Genomic DNA, 19,826 nt, shown 5'->3' on the forward strand with positions numbered 1-19,826 from the left:
CACCATCGATGCGGCATGGTCCTAAGCTGGATCTATTGTGTGCGTTCGTGGGCGTCCAACAATTTTTCTCCGACCTCCGCATCATTGACTTTTTACGTCTTTCATCCTGTGTTTTTTTTGCGCTTCTTTTTTTATTTTTCGACGAGCTCTAGCAGCTACCTTTTTTTTATTCCCCTCATTTTCAATTCTAACCGAATAAAAACTCTCCGGTATTAGTCGACTGAAGGGGTTTGTTCATTTTTTATTATTATCCTTTTGATTCTACGACCATTACATTATTTTTTTGTAATTGCATTCTTCACGTGTGGAGATTGCGATTTCCCTCCGGATTCTCAAACTCCTTTTTAAACGAAATTCTGCGTTTTGTGAAGAAGCAGCCTCTAACGGTAACCTGCTTCGTCAATACGGAGGAACTAGAAACTCGGTTAGTTTGGATATCACCACCCCCCCCCCCCCGCTTCTTCTTCTGTTCTTCAAGCCTTGCTTTCGGAGGGGGGATGTGGATACTATTTTGTTCTCCCCTCTTTTTTTTTGCTCCGAGATACATTATCGACGGTCTGCCACAGGCGGATAGCCGCTTAGCTCGCTTCGTTCTGGGCGGCCGGTGGTGCTTGATCGATTTGCGTCTCGCGAGAGGGTTGGGGTCTTGAAATAGTGTTGGTGGCTAATAATTCCCACATTAGTTCCTCTGCACGAGACTCCGATCCACGCTCTGTACGAATCCGCTACATTCATTTTCTTTAGTCACGATCTTGTTCCCCTCCAAAAAAAAACAAAAACAAAAAAACCATTTCTGCCCATTACACCCGGTCTCCCCTGAGACTACTCGGAATTCATCATACGTTGTGATAGATTAATATCACCGATAGTAATGGCTACCACTATTGGTCCTTCGCAAACTCGCGAACCATCAATCACCAGACTGGAGTGCGATGTTAACCCGAATTTCACATTCCCTGCACTACCACATGCGAGGTCACAATCGTTACGTCCTGGCGCCCCACCCTCATTTCCGGTGTTCCCCCCACGAAGAGGATCTGTTCCCTTGAATGATGTTGCGGGATTAGCCTCTGCCACCCTCACAGCTCCAAGACCAAAATCTAGTTCCTCAAATTCGCTGCTTTTAAATGGCTCAAGATCAGCGGGTGCGGTTTCCTTTGAAGCGGGTGGACTTCCGAGCCCTATTTCGCCCGGACAGCCCGATGTAGGAAGTACCAGTGGATTAGTGGCGCCGCATTATGCTGGGGGGATCAAACCTGGAGCTAGAGTACTTGGGGTTGGAATTACGCCGACTGTTTTGAACGCAAGTTTGAGCACCAGAGTTAAAGTTGGTCCAGTTCCGGAGGGAAAGGCACATCATCGTGGGCTCGGTGATTTACTTGGAGGTCCGATTACGTTGGAACCGAAGAAAGAGGATATTACCTCAGGTATTGCTGAAAAAGTTGCACCAAAACGCGCACCACCGCCGCCGGGGGCTACTCGTAGAGGTCATGCCCATCGCAGGTCCGGGGCCATCTCTAGTGGGGATGTTTGGAGTCTTTTGAGTCAGAGTGCACCAAACCTAGCTTTGGCGTGCACTGTTGAGAGCGGTGATCATGGCGCTACTTCTGAGAAGACAGAGGCATCTCCGCCTAAGCCAATCGCTAGTGCGGGAAGCAGTCCTGTACTCAGTTGGAGTGCTCCTGTTAGTCCGGGATTTAATGGTATATCTCGACTTCGGGGATTTTATTGGGATTTTCCTAACAATATTCTAGGTTCCTCATCGCTCCCATCGCCAACGAGTCCTTTGATGGATTATGAAAGCGCGGCTGATAAGAAGAACCGGGTTCACTTCATTGACCGTGTAGAAATTATTCCCAGGCCAATGTCAGCAGGAACGGAGACTAGCAGTTTGGCAACTGTTCGGGGCCATGCGGGCACAGACAGTATTAACAGCATTGCCAGTGTTCTTCCGTTACCCGTTCCCTCACCCACAATTGAGTCTGCACCCCCGCCAAGACGTGGCCGTACCAGAAGCAATTCCCAAACCATGACACCACCTACATCTGCCTTAAGGGCGATATCGGACCGACCCTCAACCGCAGGGGCCATCTTGCTAACCCCACCAAATATTGTGATAGATGATAGTAAGGCAAGTGAAGTGATTGTTCCTTCACTTAAGAGGCCAGCCACCGCATCACCCTCGCTTAGCAGTGCTCCTGGAAGCGCCAACAACTCCCCCACCAAGCGTTCACCGTCCAAGAAGATGCATAAGAAGGCTCTCAGTGACTCTCCCTTGGCCGCAACCGGATCCTTCTCCGACAATCGTGACATTTCTTCTATCGGTGCGAGCGACGAGGTGCCAGCTCCTTCTGAAGAAATGCCTTCAGAATCGACATATGAGAAGCGGAAGCAGAAGAAGAAGAAGAGTAAGAAGCAGATCAAGAACTGGGCTGGAACAATTCTGGGTAAGGGTCGTGGGCTCCGTCACTCGAAGCGGCAACTTAGAGCTCTCCCAAGGAGGTCACCAACGCCACCACTGCCAAGGCCAGAGCATCAATTGGGTGACAATGAATGGATTTCAGCTGCGTGGAATGAGAGCTATGTTCTCATGCCGGTTGATGATTCACTAGGGGCGAACTCCAGCTCGGAGAACATTGCCATGGACACTGGAGTTGAGAGTCCTATCATTGACTTGGATGCTGCTTTGGGCCCTTTCAAAACTCCCACCGGACCTAGTGCTGGCTTTGCCGCTGCTAGGCGGAGAAGAATGCATTCTGCGGTTGGATTGAAGGGAAATGGGTACTTTCATAGGCGTAGCGAGAGTATGCCGGAAATGCAACTTTTCTCTCTCTCGGAACATGAGGGTGATGGTCATATGGCCGATGTGTTCGAGGAGGATGAAGAAGAGGATAGTGAGGAGAGCTCTGAGAGTGAGGATGATGATGAGGAAGCCAAGATGGACGGTGGAGAGGGTCTTGGAATTGGTATCAAGGTTGTTGATGGCGATGGGGCGAACTGGCAGGAGGATGTAGTGATGGAATGGGGATCTGATGATTTGGGACGTCCAACATCGAGGAGGGGAAGTGGAGGAGATCGTGATCTGGGCTGGAAGAGTGAGAGCAGTCTACTTTCAGCCAACACTTCTCTTAACCCGGAGAGCAGCACGACATCAATTAACTCCATCAACTGTCCCCAAGACATTGAAGTCGGATCGTCCTCTCCATTAACCCTTTCGGGCCGCAAGGGCGCGCCAGCGGACATCATCACCCCTCAATCGTCTAGCTCAACTGTCACACTTCCAGCGCACTTCCAACCACCTACATACCCCCAATCCCTCGACTCACCGTCAACCTTCGTCACTGCCGCCTCAAACCCAAATACCCCCCTCCAACTCGACTTTCCCGGGGATGAATACCCTGACTCGGCCTCCAGCTTCGGCCCATACTCAGACTTCCTCGGCGAGCCCGGCCCGGAGATGCGCATGAGTGTTGACGATATACCTAGCCTAACCTCCTCATCTAGCACTATGACGATTGGGGGACTGTACGCCAATATGCCATCGACACCCATGAACGAGCCTAAGGAGAAGGAACCATCCCATAAGAAGGAGAAGTCAAAGCGGTGGAGCAAAGTATGGACCTTCTGGAAGTTGAAGTAAAAAGCGTATTTGACTTGTTTGTTTATGTCTCTCTATCTTGCTCTGTTTGGCTTTGGTTTAGCTTCATCTAGCTCTGTCTGTCTGTCCCTTGTTAATGTGTTCGGGATTCGCGTTATTCACCTATCTACCTACCCATCTTTCCATCCTATCGTATCTTATAGTTGGTGCGGAAATGTACATTTTTTCTTCTTTCATCAGCTCTTTTTTTCTTTTCTTTTTTCTCCTACAAAAATGTTCACTTTTATCTATCTGCCGGGTTAAGGTGGGGTTTTTTTTGTTCCTCTCTTGTGCGTGTTTTTTTTTTTTTTTTGCTATCGATTGACAGCGGGGATTCGAAAATCTGTTTTATATTCTTTTCCTTTTTCTTTGTACTTCTCTTTCCCGAGTGTGAACCAGTGAGAGTGCTGTGGATGGGGGGGATAAAAGCAAAGAAAAAGAAAAGAAGAAACAAATGCAACGTATTGTAGAATCTAACACTCGGTTTGCTGGTGCTGTTGATGGTGTTGTGAAAAGAAAAAGGAAAAACAATCACGGAGTCTGTACCGGTAACTCTTTCTATACCTGTCTCGGCTATCGTTTGTTCTTTCATTCCTCTACGTCGCCTGGGAAGATTACGCTCTTTGAAGGTTTGTTTTTCTATTCTCTTTTTGTCTCTAATTATTTAAAGACTTATTTCTTTTCCCGTCTGGGGCGGTTCTGGACGGTCTATCATAGGATGATCGGAAGGGAGACTGGGTAGGGTTGTCTGAAATATTTCTCTTCATAGGTTAGGTTGGGTGGGTTTGGCTTTTAGGTTAGGAATTGGATTGGACTAGGGTTGATTAATTTTAATTTCTTATTTTATCATAATAATATTATGATAATTATCATAACTTGGAAGATGTGTTGGGTTGTGTTTGAGCCACTGATGAGCACGAGGTATCACTCGACGGTAGGTACGGTTTGGACCCAGGTTTTGCTATGATATGATGACATAGAGTGAGATGTTGTGTCATACTGTGGCTTGTGGTATGCGTGCTGTGATAAGACGTTTATGGTATCATATAACTGCTCTGAGGGGGGGGTGTTTGGAAAATGCGATTTCTGTTTCAAATCACAGGTTTAAACCCTCAAACAAGGTTTTCCTCTCCTCTCTGAAATCACGATTTGGTTTTGGTTCCGGGGCTCCGTTCGGCATGGAGTTCTATTCCCTCTTGAAAAGGGGTTACGATAATATTATTGAACGATCCATCGCGTGGGGCGAACCGGACCCGTTACGGGGTGGTGTGATATCATACTATATGATATTACGGAACCCGACTGTAGACCATACAATACGCCTGTAATGGACGCTTCTGCTATTATAGAAAGTTACGTAGAATCATGCTGCGAGCTTGAGGTCGACCATGTGGTTGGTTGGGGGGGGAGGGGTGAAGTGTTGTCACATGAGATCACTCGTGTCAATTGCTAGCTGTGCTATATCATACCAATATCTTCGTCACAACGGGGTGGTCATGAAGGAAGGTATTGGCATGGTTGCTCATCTTGTAGATTTGTTAGTGCGTGGGCGACCTAACTTTGTTGGGATTGTATGATACGAACCTTGGAGATTCTTCCCTGCGTATAACGTGGTACGTCCAGAAAAGGGAGTACTTAAATCCGTTTCTTGAATGCGCAATTATCCCCCCCCCCCCACCATACTCTCTCCAAGCCATTAGGAACCGCCTGCGCGGCCTTCAACCCCTTCATCTCCTACAGGGAATAGAACGCCTATGATACAAACCCTCGGCGTTACCTGGGGATCTTCCTCCAGACGCCCCAACTCAGCGGACTTTGGAAAACGATCCGAGATCCTCCTCCTCTTCGCCTGGCGAATAGATATTTTTTTTTCCCCATTTTTGCATTGGGCAGATCTCCATGAGTGGATGGGGATTCGTGCGGATTAATGTTGGGGTTAGAGGCCTCTTGGGTGGAGTCCTATGTGATGGTCTTGGATACGGTTACCTTTCGCTTTTTGGTCTTCCCGGTGAGAGATGGGTAGTGTTTTTTTTTTTTTTTTTTTTTGCGTTCTTTCTCTCTTTGTGGTGGTGGTGTTGTACTCCTGGTTGTATTCGTTAGACTCGCCTAACCCTTTTCCCTTTTGTGGGAAATATGATGGGGATAATTGTTCTGTATCATATATGGCAGTATCAAGGCTTAACTTTTTGTGTGGTGATGTATAAGCGAGTGATAATATGTGAGTGAATTACAAAGAGGCTGTCCCGGCAGTTTCTCTCGTTTTTTTTATGGAATCGGGCTTATTGGATAAGGAATTTTCGGTGACATTTACTGCTTCCTCTGAGGGTACTATACTGTCTACCCTTCACTTATGGTCAGGGCATAACAGGAAGGAGAGCGATGACTGAGGGGGGGGGGGGTAGGTAAATTATGAATACTGCGCGGGCCACCATAAGGCATCGCTCACATGACGTTTGTGACTAATATTCCAAGCAACCAGACCTCTCTTTCTTCCTTCCTTCTTCCACTATATCGGGATGCAGCCTGCTGGGCGAAATGTGATCGGTCGCTTGGGCTACCATGAAAACGGAGGAGACGTCCAATAGGAAACCACGCATGCACCCCAATTGCATACATAAAGAGAAGGATACAGGAGAGTAGCGACAGGTAGTGTAGAGTCAGCACTGCTCGAGTACGGGGCATGTATGGTGGGAGAGGCAAGAGTTATGGGGGAACACGAAGCGAGCACTGCTCAGCCGGCTGAGGATGGGACACATTGGGTATGGGTATTACCTCCACAAGATCGGGAAATGTGCAACACCTGCCGGCCTTCGTTGGTACCCGAGCCGAGCGGTCAGACGTGCGTCGCTGGATTGCAGTCTTATGTCAGTGAAGCGGGAAAAAAAGCAAAAAAAAAAACTTCAGATGAGGGCACTATCAATTCCGAAACTTTTGCGGACTCAAAGGAGGAAGGGTACTTCGGTAAAGCTTTGGCAGGCTTTTCTTGAGCTGAGGAATGATCAGGGGCCGGAGGAGGATAGGGCACGGGCATGCAGGAGACTTTGGGGAACTCAATATCGGAATAGGTATAGACCTGTGCAGCCTCCAAGATTTGCGGGGAGAGAATGATACTCTAGGAGTTGGGTAGGGGGTAGAACGGGTGCTGCAGTTTAGCCGAAAGGATAGTATAGAGATGCGCCATAGCCGTTTGGTTGTGCGTATAAATGGATAATAATAATAATAATAATAATAGTAGTAGTAATAGAAGTGAGACAGCCAAAGAACTAAACGGTGGGAGTGGGAAGGACGTACCCGAATCGGGGGAAACTAAACACAAGGAATGATGAACTAGGTAACAGACGGAGGTGCTCACGAAGGACAGACAAGGAGATTACACATCTCTCTCAACAGCTACCGAACCGAGTCAATCACCGTGAGCTCAAACAGACTCCAGAAAAATGACTTTCCGGGCTCAGCCGAACCACCAAGAAAGCAAACGAGTGATCGGCCATGCTAAACAACTTGGAGCAATCCTGCAGCGTCTGCCCTAAACCCTATGTTCTGTCTCAAATGGCCGAGGGCGGAGAAACAACAATGAACCAAAGTCCCCGATACCCAATGCCAAAGGGTGAGACTGAGATGAAAAGCGAGATAAATGCCGGATGCTTAAAAGTACAGGGTATGAAGAGATACCTTAAAACTGTATATTATAGGGATTCTGTAAAATAACACGAAATCTCCCAGCAAACGGGGTCCGATTCGTAGTTACCTACGGGATTATCCTCACCTACTGGACTTTGCAAGAAGAACTTAGTGCTTACTTCTTCCCGTTTCTAGATCTGAGGTAAAATATCGGTACCGATAAAATAAAGCAGCCCCCTTGAGGTGTAGTATAATAATTGCTTTATTGGAATCTTGTTACTAACGTATGGCAAAAAAAAACAAAAACAAACAAACAAAGAATAAAGGAAACACCGGCATGATATCTTAGGAAATTGAGCTAGAACCTCTCTCCCAAAGGCACACCCATACAATGCCAAAAAAAAAAAGCTCGAATAGATGAAAGAAGTCTAGATCGACTCACGCGCGCTGGGCCCGAAGGCCATCTTAGGCCTGGCACTTCCCCAACTGGTGCACAACCTCCCAATAAAACCTCGTACCTTCAGCCAATTTTTCCTTTCTCCAATCGTCCTCCCATCGCGCATCTCCGGCCGCCTTCTCCCATCCGAGACTTGCCTCATGCTTGCTCCCTAGGTCACCGCTCAAGCAAAGCTTCATAACATTTGCATACATGATCCCGACTTTGGGCTTGAGCTTGTCGGTCTCGGTAATACATCTATCTAGAAACTCCCTTCCCTGCCCGGGACCAAAAGCCCGCAGACGCTTCCACAACCCGATCTCTAGCAGGACGAGGCCAAGGCCAAAGATGTCGTCGGAGGCCGTGAAGCGGCGAGGGTTTGCCCTTTGTAGGTCTGGGTGACGGTAGATTGCGTTCTCAGCGTTATTCCCCGTCGACCGTTCGACACTCTGCGCGTTGGGGTTGTCAGGGCGGGCGTAGTCGAACCCGACGATGTATGGGCTTCCGTATAACGGAACATTGTTCACCGCGCAGTGGAAAAACACGATATTGGAGCTGCGGATGGACTTGTGCACCCAGCCGGAGGAATGGAATAGTAGCAGGCTCTTGGCGAGGTACTCTGCTAGGCGAAATCTCTCTCCTAGGCTGGGGGTGCTGGTCTCCAGGAGTTGGTAGAGTGATAGGGGGAGGTATTTCTGGATCCCTTTGGGAAGAACGTTCACGTAGCCGTACCGGAACTTGGCAGCATCGTCGAAGTATCCCAGACACGGTAGGATATTCCAGTTCGCTGGCCGTCCGGTGGACTCGTGCAGTTGTCTTGCTAGGTTATCAGCCCGTTGTGAGATGACCTCAATTTGTCTGCCGGACACATCTAGCGGGTAGGGTTTCCACTCTACCATTACCATATCCGCTCCATATAGGGCTAGTGATCGTTCGCGGGAGCCCCGTCGAGGGATAAAATCCAAGTCGTTTCTGCTGATGAGCAAGTGTTGTGACGGCCGGAAGGTGAGTACTTGTGCGGCGGCACGGTCAAGGAGGATGTTTTCTCGACGAAATTGCACTATTCTTCCAGCTTCCTCTTGTCCGAGATCCTTTAGAGCTTTTGCTACGATTCCCAGCTCCTCCGGATCGTCGCTTCCGGAAACGAGTGTTGCGGTGGACCAGTCTATACTCTTTTCCCCGCCCCTCGGGAGCAGTAACTCTAGAGTGTCGTTGAAACCTTTCAGTTCTATGATCAGCCGCTCGATCCTGGATTTATCTCGAATTCCCCATAGACATTTCGCCAGTAGAGAATTCCTCCTGTTAATTCTAACAACATATTCATCGTGCTGACCCCGCTCAAATGTCAACCTTTCCGCCAAACCCCCGCCTAGGCCTCTCCGAAATTCCTCACTATCAAGGTCATTCCTCCTCAGACCATATCTGGTCATCAGGGTGTCGGAGTCGCGTAGGATGACGGAAATTGCGGTCAAGGTTTCTATAACAATTGTACGGGTATTTTTGCCGCGCATCAAGAGTGAGCGCTCAAGTTGAGTTGTATCCCTTCTGTTGAAACCCCAGTATTGTCCCCATTCTTCGAGCCGATGCTCCTCAATGCGGAACTTTGTTTGGATGAGTTTGCTATCGGGACCGAGTGCTTGCGCGCGAGAAAAGACGGTGTAGCCATCAACGCACATGATGTACAGTTGAAAGACTTGGATCGAGAGGGCCGCTATATCCATAGGGAAGCGTTATGGTACTGATTGAAGGTTTTTTTAAGGCGGGACCATAAAGCAGTAGAAGTAGATACTATAGTATTAGGAGAATTGACTCTTCTCAAAAGTAGATGATAGTTGAACGTAGTTAGCGTTGTATTAATACTGGTACCGGTACTGTACTCGAGTACCTCTCCTAGTGCCCGCAGAGGGTTGAGGGAGGTGCCGTACCTGTACAAACAAGTCTGGTGCAGTCCTGCTGAGGCATGTGTAACACGCCACAAAGCCATGAGCTTTGCACAGGAGATTTTGGGCCCTAGCAATACTTTCGGCCTGGATGGATAACACATGGTCCTCGCCTATTATGTCCATCAATCCTAGAGGATGGGAATAAGGGGTGCAGAGAGGTTAGGATTCTTGCGGAGTTTTCTGGTAAGATACTACGGTACTGTATCGGTATTCCCTCGTGCCCGGAAGGACTGTTGAATATTGAGTGGGAATTGTTCAAGGGTTGAGTCAGGAGTAGTTAGTTATTGTGCGATGCTGGTGCTGAGATGTTGCTTCCCACAACTCACAACTGCTAAGCCTCGCTCAGTGCTTCGGCACAGCCTTCAGTGCTCGTGCGGTTCGGTTTTTATGAACATTTGTAATTGTGGTAAGTTATGTGGTATCTTGAGCCCCGCATCCTGCTCGAAGAGAAATTGGTTCATAGGGGATCGTGCGAGAATCATGTCTAACCCTAACCCTGCTCGGCTAATTAACATTCTTGCTTGGTAGGTTAGGGCTGAGTTTATTCCAACTCGAACCAGGCCGATGATACTCGAGTATCATACCAGGAGATCATTTGCCCTCGAATATCAGGAAAAAAAAAGGCTTTCGAAAATGGTACTGTACTAGTACTGGTGACATAGGCACTGGCATACCACGCCGGCTGAGTACTGTACAAGTACCATAGGGGACGGCACTCATCAAATCATCATCGAGAAAAGCCAAGTTCTCAGCCTTAGACACTTGTGAGCGCCTTTTCTCCAACTGCTTCTGTTGGTAACACAGAGCACTGTGCGGCCCCTCCCGTATTAACTTCAGTAAGTTAATGGGATAAAAAAAAAACCATCATCTATCTGTATTGTGATAGCTTTGCCTTCCTACAGTATCGTGCCTTAACTTAGGTCATCAAATCGCAAATTCCCGCTCACACGGTAACGGGACCCAAAAATTGTTTCTAATTGTTTCGTGCACCTATGATACTCTGTCTTTCCTTTCTTCAAATATTTTTCTGTTCTTACCTCGCCCACCCGCATAATCGCATCACATACACGCACTGCGATGTCAAGGGCTACAGAGAGCGAGACCACGGCGAGGAGCACACCTAATTGGGCAGGAAGGGACAAGGAGCGAACTTCCTCATCGTCCTCCCATAGACCCTCTCCGGAACCCTCAAGTTTAGGAGAAACAGTTCGTGCCGGCGGTAGCACGGAAATTACGGCCCCGCAAGCGCAAGCGCCTGTGCAGAGTTATGAACGACCACTAGACTTTCTTCACTTATTCTCGCTTGTGCGTAGGGTGTGGCCAAAAAACGACGAATTTCATACTTATGGCAACATATCAATGGCCGGGCAAGATACCCTGGGTGAGGGGATGTCGTTCAAGGTTTCGCTACATCCTATTCAAGCGACGTTTCGGGACTTTATTAATGGGTGCGCGGGATACGATATTGGCGACAAGTTAGTGGTGAAGGGATTGAGATTTGTTGATGACCGTAATAACAAGAAAGCGAAGAAGAGCTTATACAATGCTTCGGTTAGGGAGATCCGGGCCCTTACGCATCAGCCGTTGCGATCTCATCCTAACATTATCACGCTTTTGGGGGTTGGGTGGGAACCGGACCTTAATCATCATGATGTCGCCTGGCCACTGTTTATGCTGGAGTACTCCGAAGAAGGTACACTGAAAGACTACCAAAGGGGGAAGCCGGAGATGGAGTTTTTGGAGAAAATGCAACTCTGTGAAGACGCTGGAAGGGCATTGTTGGCTATTCATGGAAGTGGTATAGTGCATGGGGATGTGAAGACTGAGAATATACTCATTTTCTGGTCAGCGGAGAAAGGAAGGATGGTTGGAAAGGTTGGTGACTTTGGATCTTCAGTCTTGGATTTCAGGGACGACGAGCACAGGGGTTTACCGGCGCACACGATTCCCTGGAACGCCCCTGAATATGACGAGGTTATCGAGAGAGAGCACCTGAAATTCACGGACGTCTATAGCTTCGGGATGCTAGTTTTCCGTGTCATGCTTGGCGGCATCAATCCATTCAAGATCGCCCCGTTCAAGTCTGACGGGGTGGATATTGAGTCACGATCCCAAGAACTCAAGAAAGACCCTGAATTTCTCTCACTAGTGGCAGTAATGTTATGCGAGCGCTGCGATGCCTCAGAAGCCGACGCTGTTTGTGGGGTGCTGGAACTCACTTTACAATACCTACCGACACAGCGGAATCTTGAGAGTGCCGTAATCAAGCTTTGCGAGCTTACAGGGAATACCGAGGATATCTCCCCAGTCACCCTGCTGGAAGAATTTGATTACGAAGATGTTAATTTTATCTCTATCCCATCAGTCTGCAGTGGGCTAACTTCACTAGATTGTATTTGACGCCAACTGCATGAAGGAGGATAGTTATTGCGTGCGAGCTTCCATCCTTCATGCTCTAGAAGCAGTTGCGTCCAGTAACTCGGTACACGCCCATCAAGCCAGTTTCCAGCTATTTCAACTACTTCTCAATCGCTATGGCGCCGGAATTCCTAGTGCCTCGGATATGGCGCTAGCATGGCTGTCACATTATGCGGATAGTGGGGGATACGATGGGATAGGGCACTTAGTCGGTCGAATTTTAGACGCCTTGGGTGTTCAACTTGATGAAGAGGTTCCATTCCAAGCACTACTACGACAGGGGGCATTAAAAGGATCGCACACAGCATTTGAAGACCTAAAAAAGTACTACCCCGACGCTTACGATGAGACTCTTGCGCTATTCCGTGAATGTGGAGGGGCTATGGGTATGTTAGAGCGGTCCGCGTTGTTCCCGTGGGTAGATGTATGCAGTCTGGAAGGAATAGCAGACGCAATCGAGAACTCGCCTGGTGTTGAACTGTGCGATATTCATGTTACAGAAGATGAGGACACATTGTTGCATTGCGCTGCTCGGTCAGGTTATCTGGAAGTGGTCAAAGGTCTCATAAGCTTGGGCATAGACGTCAATGTTATCAACCGCCTAGGGGAGACACCTTTGCTACAAGCCGGCAGGGCGGGGCATTATGAAGTCTCTAGGTATCTCGTTGAAGCGGGAGCCAAGGCAGACAAAACGAGCATTTTCGGAGAAGGCCCGATCCATTTTCTACCATTTTTCGATGAACAACGTATTGACTCCGTTTCCGAGCTGATGGTCAGAAGCGGCGCAGATGTAAATGAATGGGCAATAGAAAATCCACGGAGCGGCGAGCACGGATTTTGGGGCCACTCCCCGTTGCATTACGCAGTCCGGAGAAATCATATAGCTAGCATTAGGGCTCTTCTACGACTCGGTGCTGATCCCTATGCCAAAGACGAGGGTATATCGGCCATTCGTTTGGCTTGCTTGTTTAGTCGTGCCGAAGCGCTAGATATGATGGTAGCGGCATCAAGTCGTAGAATTTCATCGGAAGACTCTGCATCTGAGCCGTTGGCGGAAACTGTCCTTGGTCCCGCAAACCGCCTGGAAAATATTAAAGAACACGGGGGAGACCATGAGAATGCCAAGGTAGCCACTCTTCAAGTGCTGCATAAATACAAAGCTGTCAATTATAGAGATATGAACGGGCGCGGGCAGTACACAGTACTTCACTATGCTGCTCTAGCAGGTTACCCAAGGGTGGTTAGCTACCTTCTAGCCCACACACCCTCGAAGAAACATCTCGAGGTTATTTATCAAAACAAAACTCCACTGATGGAGGTGATCAACATGGGATACAGGGACGTCTTCGAAGTGCTTCTTCGTCATGGAGCGGACGTACACTATTCACTTCCGGCTATGTGGCATCATGCAAGCTACCTTCACATTTGTGCGATTGCAGGTCATCGGGATTTGTTCTTTCCAGAACAATTATTGGAGTATGGAGCGCTGGTAGATCGGACAGATGAAAAGGGACGCACACCATTTAGTGTGGCCGTCCTTGAAGGCAACTACCCGGTTGCTGATCTTCTCCTCCAACATGGCGCGGATCGGGACTATGTCCACGAGGGCTATACTAACTTGGCCCGATTCTTAGAGATTCCTCTGCCACTAAAGGGTATAAAATACTTGATGACATGCAAGTCAAACCCGGAAAGACCGCCTCCGTCATTTATCTGCTCTCCGGGTCTCGGAAGGAATGTTTTCCATGCTATCGCTGCGGCGGGTATGGATGCGGAAAAGGCCCCTACAGAAACGAGGGGTATCTTCCAATATCTGCGAGAACTATGGCCAGGGGAAGAACACATAAATGCCTGCGATAGAATGGGCGTCTCCCCATTAGGGGTTGCAGTGGTATACCCCAAGCAAGATCTTATCAATATGATGATTGCAGCAGGCGCGGACCCAAATTTAGGCCCACTGCCGCCCCTATATTTTGCATTGTTGAAGCAAAATTGGGCCAATGAAAAAATCAGACAAGTCGGCGGAAGGTGGATGGCTAGACGGGCCAAGGGGATAGCTGATAACGTCGTCATGATTCTTAAGGGTAGCGGTGCAAAGGCAGATCTAGATCTGCGTTCCGGACTTCCCAGAGAGTTTGACGCAAGTAAAGTATTCGGGAGAATGACAGCGGAGGTATTCTCGCCATATCCTAAAGAGTGGCAATTTAACTCACTGATTGATAGGATATCGAGATGGGTTTTGGGATGTTATTAGCTGGGTTTAGGGATAGTGAAGCTGGTGTGACTGAAAGATACGGCCAGGACGCAAGGGGGCGGAGAGCTTGGGAGTATATTATGTCGTCTATACCTGAGACCAATTCAGCTAGGAGAAACCTTCCGCTCCTATTAAGAGGACTGGCTGGCGGGTCCAGCACTACGGTAATCATAGTGATCAAGCTTTCAGTTGGAGCTATGCTAAATCGATTCAGACATCGTCGGGCCATACCGCCGAACCTTCGGGTGGAAAGCAGCCCCAAAACACGCCACCGAGCTCACAGGAAAACACGCAGTCGAACTGGAGGGAAAGGGGTGAGAGGTGGAAGAGGCAGTTGGGAAAGGTTTCTGGAACGGTAATGGACGGTGTCAATGGCATACAACTACCGAGAGTCGGATCCGGGGCGTCGCGGTCAAGAGGCCCAGAGATGCCCGTTAATCCGGGAAGGGGTACATCGCAGCTACCCCCATCGAATGGTGACTCGCCATCACCAGCCTGCAGACCACCTTCAAGAGGGCCAGAGGGGTCTGCTAATACATGGAGTGGTATATCACAATTATCTCCTTCAAACAGTTCCTCGCTATCGCCAACGTATAGACCACCGCCAAGAAAGCCCAGGTCACCTCGTGGTGCACAGCACGATATATCACGATCATCCCCTTCAAATGTAACCTCGACGGAGTCATATTACCGGCCACCGCCCAAGCGCTCGGCTGGTTCCCCCGCGCGCAGATCGCCACCTCCTTCGTTGCTGGATACGCCTGTACCGGGTTCTCCTTCTCCGGGCTCCCGGGATATCCTCTCCCCTTCCCGTGGGGGTATCTCCCAACTGTCACAATCAATAACCTCTCCTGTCCCAGGAAGTTATCGCCCACCACCACCACAGCCCGTAACAGCCCCCCAACACGCCCCGAGTGGGGCCTTTTCGGCACCGTTAGAGTCTAGAAGCACGACCATGCCGGCTGCTACCCGAGAGACACAGCTTGTCCTAGCACCCTCTCCACCTCGAGCTTCACCCCGATCACCCCAATCCCTCTCCCCTCGCCAAGGCATCTCCCAGCTCTCACCATCCATTCAGCCAGGCCCACACGTTCGTCACCGGAGCTCTTCTCCATTCCCCCAACACATCCCTTGGACTATCCCCCACCAAAAGCCTCCCCATGAAATCCTCGACTCCCTCCGCTCCGCTGTCCTCCCATTGATTACCGCCTTGGTAGATTCCCGCCGTAGCGATGCCATCCCACGACGCAATCTAAAGATTTGTCTAGAGAACCATCTCTGCGCGCCAAATCTTATAGACCTCAAGTGGGATCCTGCAGCCCCATTGGGTAGTAGCTCGGTCAAAGAGTTGCAATCAGGAGTCAATAAGATGCTCAGGGGGTTTTCGATTATTGTAAATTTGAAGCTTAGAGTCGAGATGGGTGGGGAGCGCGGGACGAGGACCATGCTCAGGGTTTTGATGGATGAAGATGGAGGAAGCATAGGTGGTGGTGGTGATGGATGGTTAAGGGCCGAGGGGGCGGGATGGGAGGACTTGGAGAGGATTGAGGTGGGTATAATGTTTCCTCAGGAAACCTAGGGAGGTTAACGGAGATGGTTTGCTTTGAATGTAAATGGAGTGCAATTGATGGACAATGATGGGCAGTTAGGTAATGGTTATACAGGATTGTCGGGGTTTGGTTCCGGGTGACAAAGTTACACCAGCGTTAATCATAAATATGAGGAGATTTTTGCTTGTTCCCTCGCTTTTTTTTCTTTTTTCTCCTTTGCTTCGTATTTCCTGTTTCGCCTGATGCGCGGTAGTTGGCTGATATACGGGTGTGTTGGTGGATGGAATGATTGGACGTATTATGATACCTAGCTACGATCGAGGCTATAATTCCAAGGAGAAATATGATTCACGAACGCCGAGCCCTGCTCCTAGTCCACCCAACTCCAAATCCTACTACTGTATACAACCCCCAATTCCCATGATTATAGGCACCCGTATATGCCACCAGCCGCTAACATTGACCAGCTCCCGGTAGGCGCGGACCGAACCCTGGCTCCACGATTCAATCACCCCCAGGCTAGCCCAACCTACGGCACAAATGCCCCGACTGAGAACGAGTGTTCCCTCCCGTGCAATTCCCATCTCTACAAGCATTGTGCCTTATGACAGAGCCACAGTATGCCACCACCCGCGCAGTTCTCATCTATTGCCGAGTGACATGCCATGAACTCCAATGCTGTATTATAGACCCCGCACCGAGTTACCGGTACTGTATTGTAGTGGGTGTGGTTGGAAGATAATTCCCCCAAATTGGTGCTTAAGAGCCCGATTAGGTTGGCCGAAGCTTATATACAGCGCTTCTCATCGGTGAAAAGCTTGTGGTCTCTTTTTCAATGGTACCCTACTTGTATCATAACTGGGTTACACATGTGTCCTAAAGTAGACTGTGATTGCACAAGTACCGGCATTTATGCTGTACTCGAGAGCTGAAACCGGTATACGAGTATTTTTGCTTACAATTTGATGTAAGCGGAAAGTTTATTCCGTGGGAAAATATTTTTCTTTCATTCATTGTGATATGGATTATTCGAAAGGGATAGTCCAATATACCGGTACTCGAGTACTCGTACAGGTACTCGTACTGTACAAGTAAGGGGGAAAGTTGGATTGGGGAGTCTCACATCAATGGTGTGATAGTCTACCTTCAGTCATCGAGACCATGATAATCGGTAGGATACCATAGTCGGTTAGGCGAAAAAAACCCCCCCACGTTGCGGCAATGGGAAAGCGAGTATGATAGAACTATTGCTTGTAACGCAAGGGGATTAGTTATCGGCTTTTTCCCCCTTCCATTTCATTGGTCAGAATAAAGCCCCCTGGGCAAAACTGGAAGGCAGATGTTTGCTTTTTTCCTGGAGCTGAAAACTCACCAACCCCGTCCCTCTTGCTCGGCAACACCATGGCTGTCTCCATTACTCCTTTTCTTCTTCCTCGTTTCTGCACTTTCCATCCTTCACGATGAGGATTCGATATTTCAGTTTTTCGATATTGGCTGTTGTTGAAGCGCGTCTTGTTCCTCAACTTTTCCTCGCCCCGCCAGCACAATGTATCCCAGGGCCGCCCACGGGGGTTATAGGGGCCATGGGAGCGATTGTCACGCCTCCACCGCATCCGGATCTGGTGAAGAGAGCGACTGCTAATTTTTATTGCACGGGGGTCATGGCGGATGGTGAGTTTTCTGTGATATTTTGTGGTTGACGATATTTCTAACGGTTCCCGTATTTAGTGCAATGCCCTTCGGTACGCGGGTTTAAGGGGAACTGTGTGGTTGTGTCTTCTACTGGACAATGCTGTTATGAAACGTTCGTCTCTTCCCAGAGAATATCGAGTACTAGTACTAATGAACGAGGGTAGTAATATCGCAAGGTGTGCCCGCGGGGGGGATTGCAGGGATTTTACCGCCGGGTGTGGTACTGCTTGCTGGTATATTTCTTGAGGATGTTTCGCCCCGGATTTTGATGATTAACTCCGTTCCAGCACAGAAGCCTTTCCATACTGCAACACTGAAGTAGTCCCCAACGACGCCGTATACCCTCACTGCGAACAGACCTCGAATCCAACCTACACAAACAGTTACTACTTGAACGGGAACACCCCAGGAATCGGCGTCCTCACCTCCAGGCGTAGCGATCTGGGACTGACGGGGACAACTAAGCCTGGAAGCAGCCCCTCTATCGTCACCGTAACACACTCTACCGCTCCTCCGTCGGCTACCACTTCAAGAGGCACAGACTCAGAACCTATGTCTGGAGGTGCGATCGCGGGTATCGCTATCGGTGGGGCAGCAGGATTAGGTGCACTCGCGCTCGGTGTCTTCTTTCTATTCTTCAAAAAGAAGCCGACGGCCCCGGCTCAGAGTGGGGGCATGGCGGAGTACACGCAGCAACAACACCTGCAGCAATATGTCCCACAGCCGATCCAGAGTCCTGGATTCGCCCACGGACACGACGACCCATCCACGCCAAAGCCATATCCCGAGCAACAGCTGGCAGAAGCTCCGGCGAATGAGACCCCTATTGTTGGGTATAGGCCCGCATGGGAACTGCCAGCCAGTAATCATTAGGAACGTGCATGAGTAGATAGCTTTTATTTCTTTTTGTCATGATATTTCTCAGCGGTGGTTTCGGGGATGGCGCGATCAGGGATGTCTTTCCTCTTTTCCTATTCCATGATGTGGTCAAATTAATTTAGTTTTTTTTTTTTTTCTCAATGTTTATTTTGAAATTAGACGTTATTGGGGGTATCATAGCCAATGTGCGAATGCTGGTATTAACGGAAAGTTGTCACTGGTGCCTAGGCTGCTGTCCCCCGTGCTTATGTGCTTAGCGTACCTTTTTCACGACATGGAATGTGCTCTTAGGCGTTCAATCAATTTTATTATCCTGGCACTCGGCAGGTTATTGTCGGGATAAAGCTGACCCGGTGCAAGAGATGGCGGTTTTTTTTTGACATGCCACCTCTCTCTCTCATAAGTCACTCATGGATCTCTCCAACCCAATCACCATCTATCACCCGTCCGGGGCCTCCATGCACATCAAGCCGCGATTTTTCGCCACAAGCTGAAATCACCTATCCGTCGCCAAGACAGGTGATGGTTTGAGTCACCACTACATACTTAATGGTTGACCTCCCTCCACTTCCAACCTTTTTTCTGTTGGTCGAGCCAAACAGGGCGTAGAATATATTGAAGTTTGGAAGCGTGGTAGATCCAATACGGTACGGCACTATACTTGCGACGTCCGACATGACTCAATTCTCCGAACATTGGTAAATCCTGGTTGGGCGGTTGTTGGTAATAGTCCTTGTCGGAGAACAAAAGCTTCATCCGGATAGCGTAATGTTTTCAACCGCCTGCTTTGCCCACGGCACTTGCACAGGAGAAGGAAATTGCGAGGTAGGATGGATAGACGGAAAAGCTGCTTGAATAACTGGGTGAATCGAGAGTGAGATTGTAGGGGCGGAAGGAAGGAAGGAAGGAAGGAAATGTTGTATCATATTATTATCATAATAATATTATAATAGATAAAGTTGAGCCCTCGAACCTAGGACCCGGTCCCGTACACTACTCTATCGTGCCCAAGGCCTCACTCGAGACCCCGAGCATCGGAGCTTACTCCCATACGCCCTGACCCACAGTATATAGCGCTTGTATCCGTTCGGGTGTTTTGCGTGTAAAATTTCCTTTCAACCTTGCTCGCTTGCATCCCGCCTGCCCCTCTCCAGGGTTGCTGCTCCTCTGGTCTGGCGGGGGCGATAGAGCAGGGGCCCGCTCCGGGTAGGGGGGACAGTGCGTTAGGTGTAAATAATAGAGGGTTTGCACAGCCTGACATAGGTATGATGATAGGAGTTTTTTCTTTTGTACATCAAAGCCTTTGGAAAATCTGCGACGAATGTCTTCTTCCTGCAAAATGTGCACTGTACCGTACCCCTGAGAGGTCAATCATAGGGCGGACAATCTTGGAGGA

At 49.1% G+C, this 19,826-nt stretch overlaps 2 protein-coding genes; both read left to right on the forward strand.

Annotated features, from left to right (window-relative positions):
* Window positions 1–2,029: 2,029 nt before the first annotated feature.
* On the forward strand, window positions 2,030–4,114 carry GSTUM_00011141001 (uncharacterized protein; the record flags this gene model as incomplete). XM_002841735.2 has 1 exon in its annotated part: window positions 2,030–4,114. One exon carries the CDS (start codon window positions 2,030–2,032, stop codon window positions 3,638–3,640), a length of 1,611 nt encoding a protein of 536 aa, XP_002841781.1. The 3' UTR covers window positions 3,641–4,114.
* Window positions 4,115–15,748: 11,634 nt separating this feature from the next.
* Window positions 15,749–18,686, forward strand: GSTUM_00011142001 (uncharacterized protein). XM_002841736.2 has 5 exons: window positions 15,749–16,259; window positions 16,327–17,530; window positions 17,588–17,663; window positions 17,716–17,784; window positions 17,839–18,686. The coding sequence occupies exons 2-5, from the start codon at window positions 17,443–17,445 to the stop codon at window positions 18,422–18,424; spliced, it is 819 nt and encodes a 272-aa protein (XP_002841782.1). The 5' UTR covers window positions 15,749–16,259; window positions 16,327–17,442; the 3' UTR covers window positions 18,425–18,686.
* The last annotated feature ends 1,140 nt before the right edge of the window (window positions 18,687–19,826 follow it).

The sequence above is a fragment of the Tuber melanosporum genome (genome assembly GCF_000151645.1).
Source record: "Tuber melanosporum whole genome shotgun sequence assembly, scaffold_8, strain Mel28".
NCBI lineage: Eukaryota > Fungi > Ascomycota > Pezizomycetes > Pezizales > Tuberaceae > Tuber > Tuber melanosporum.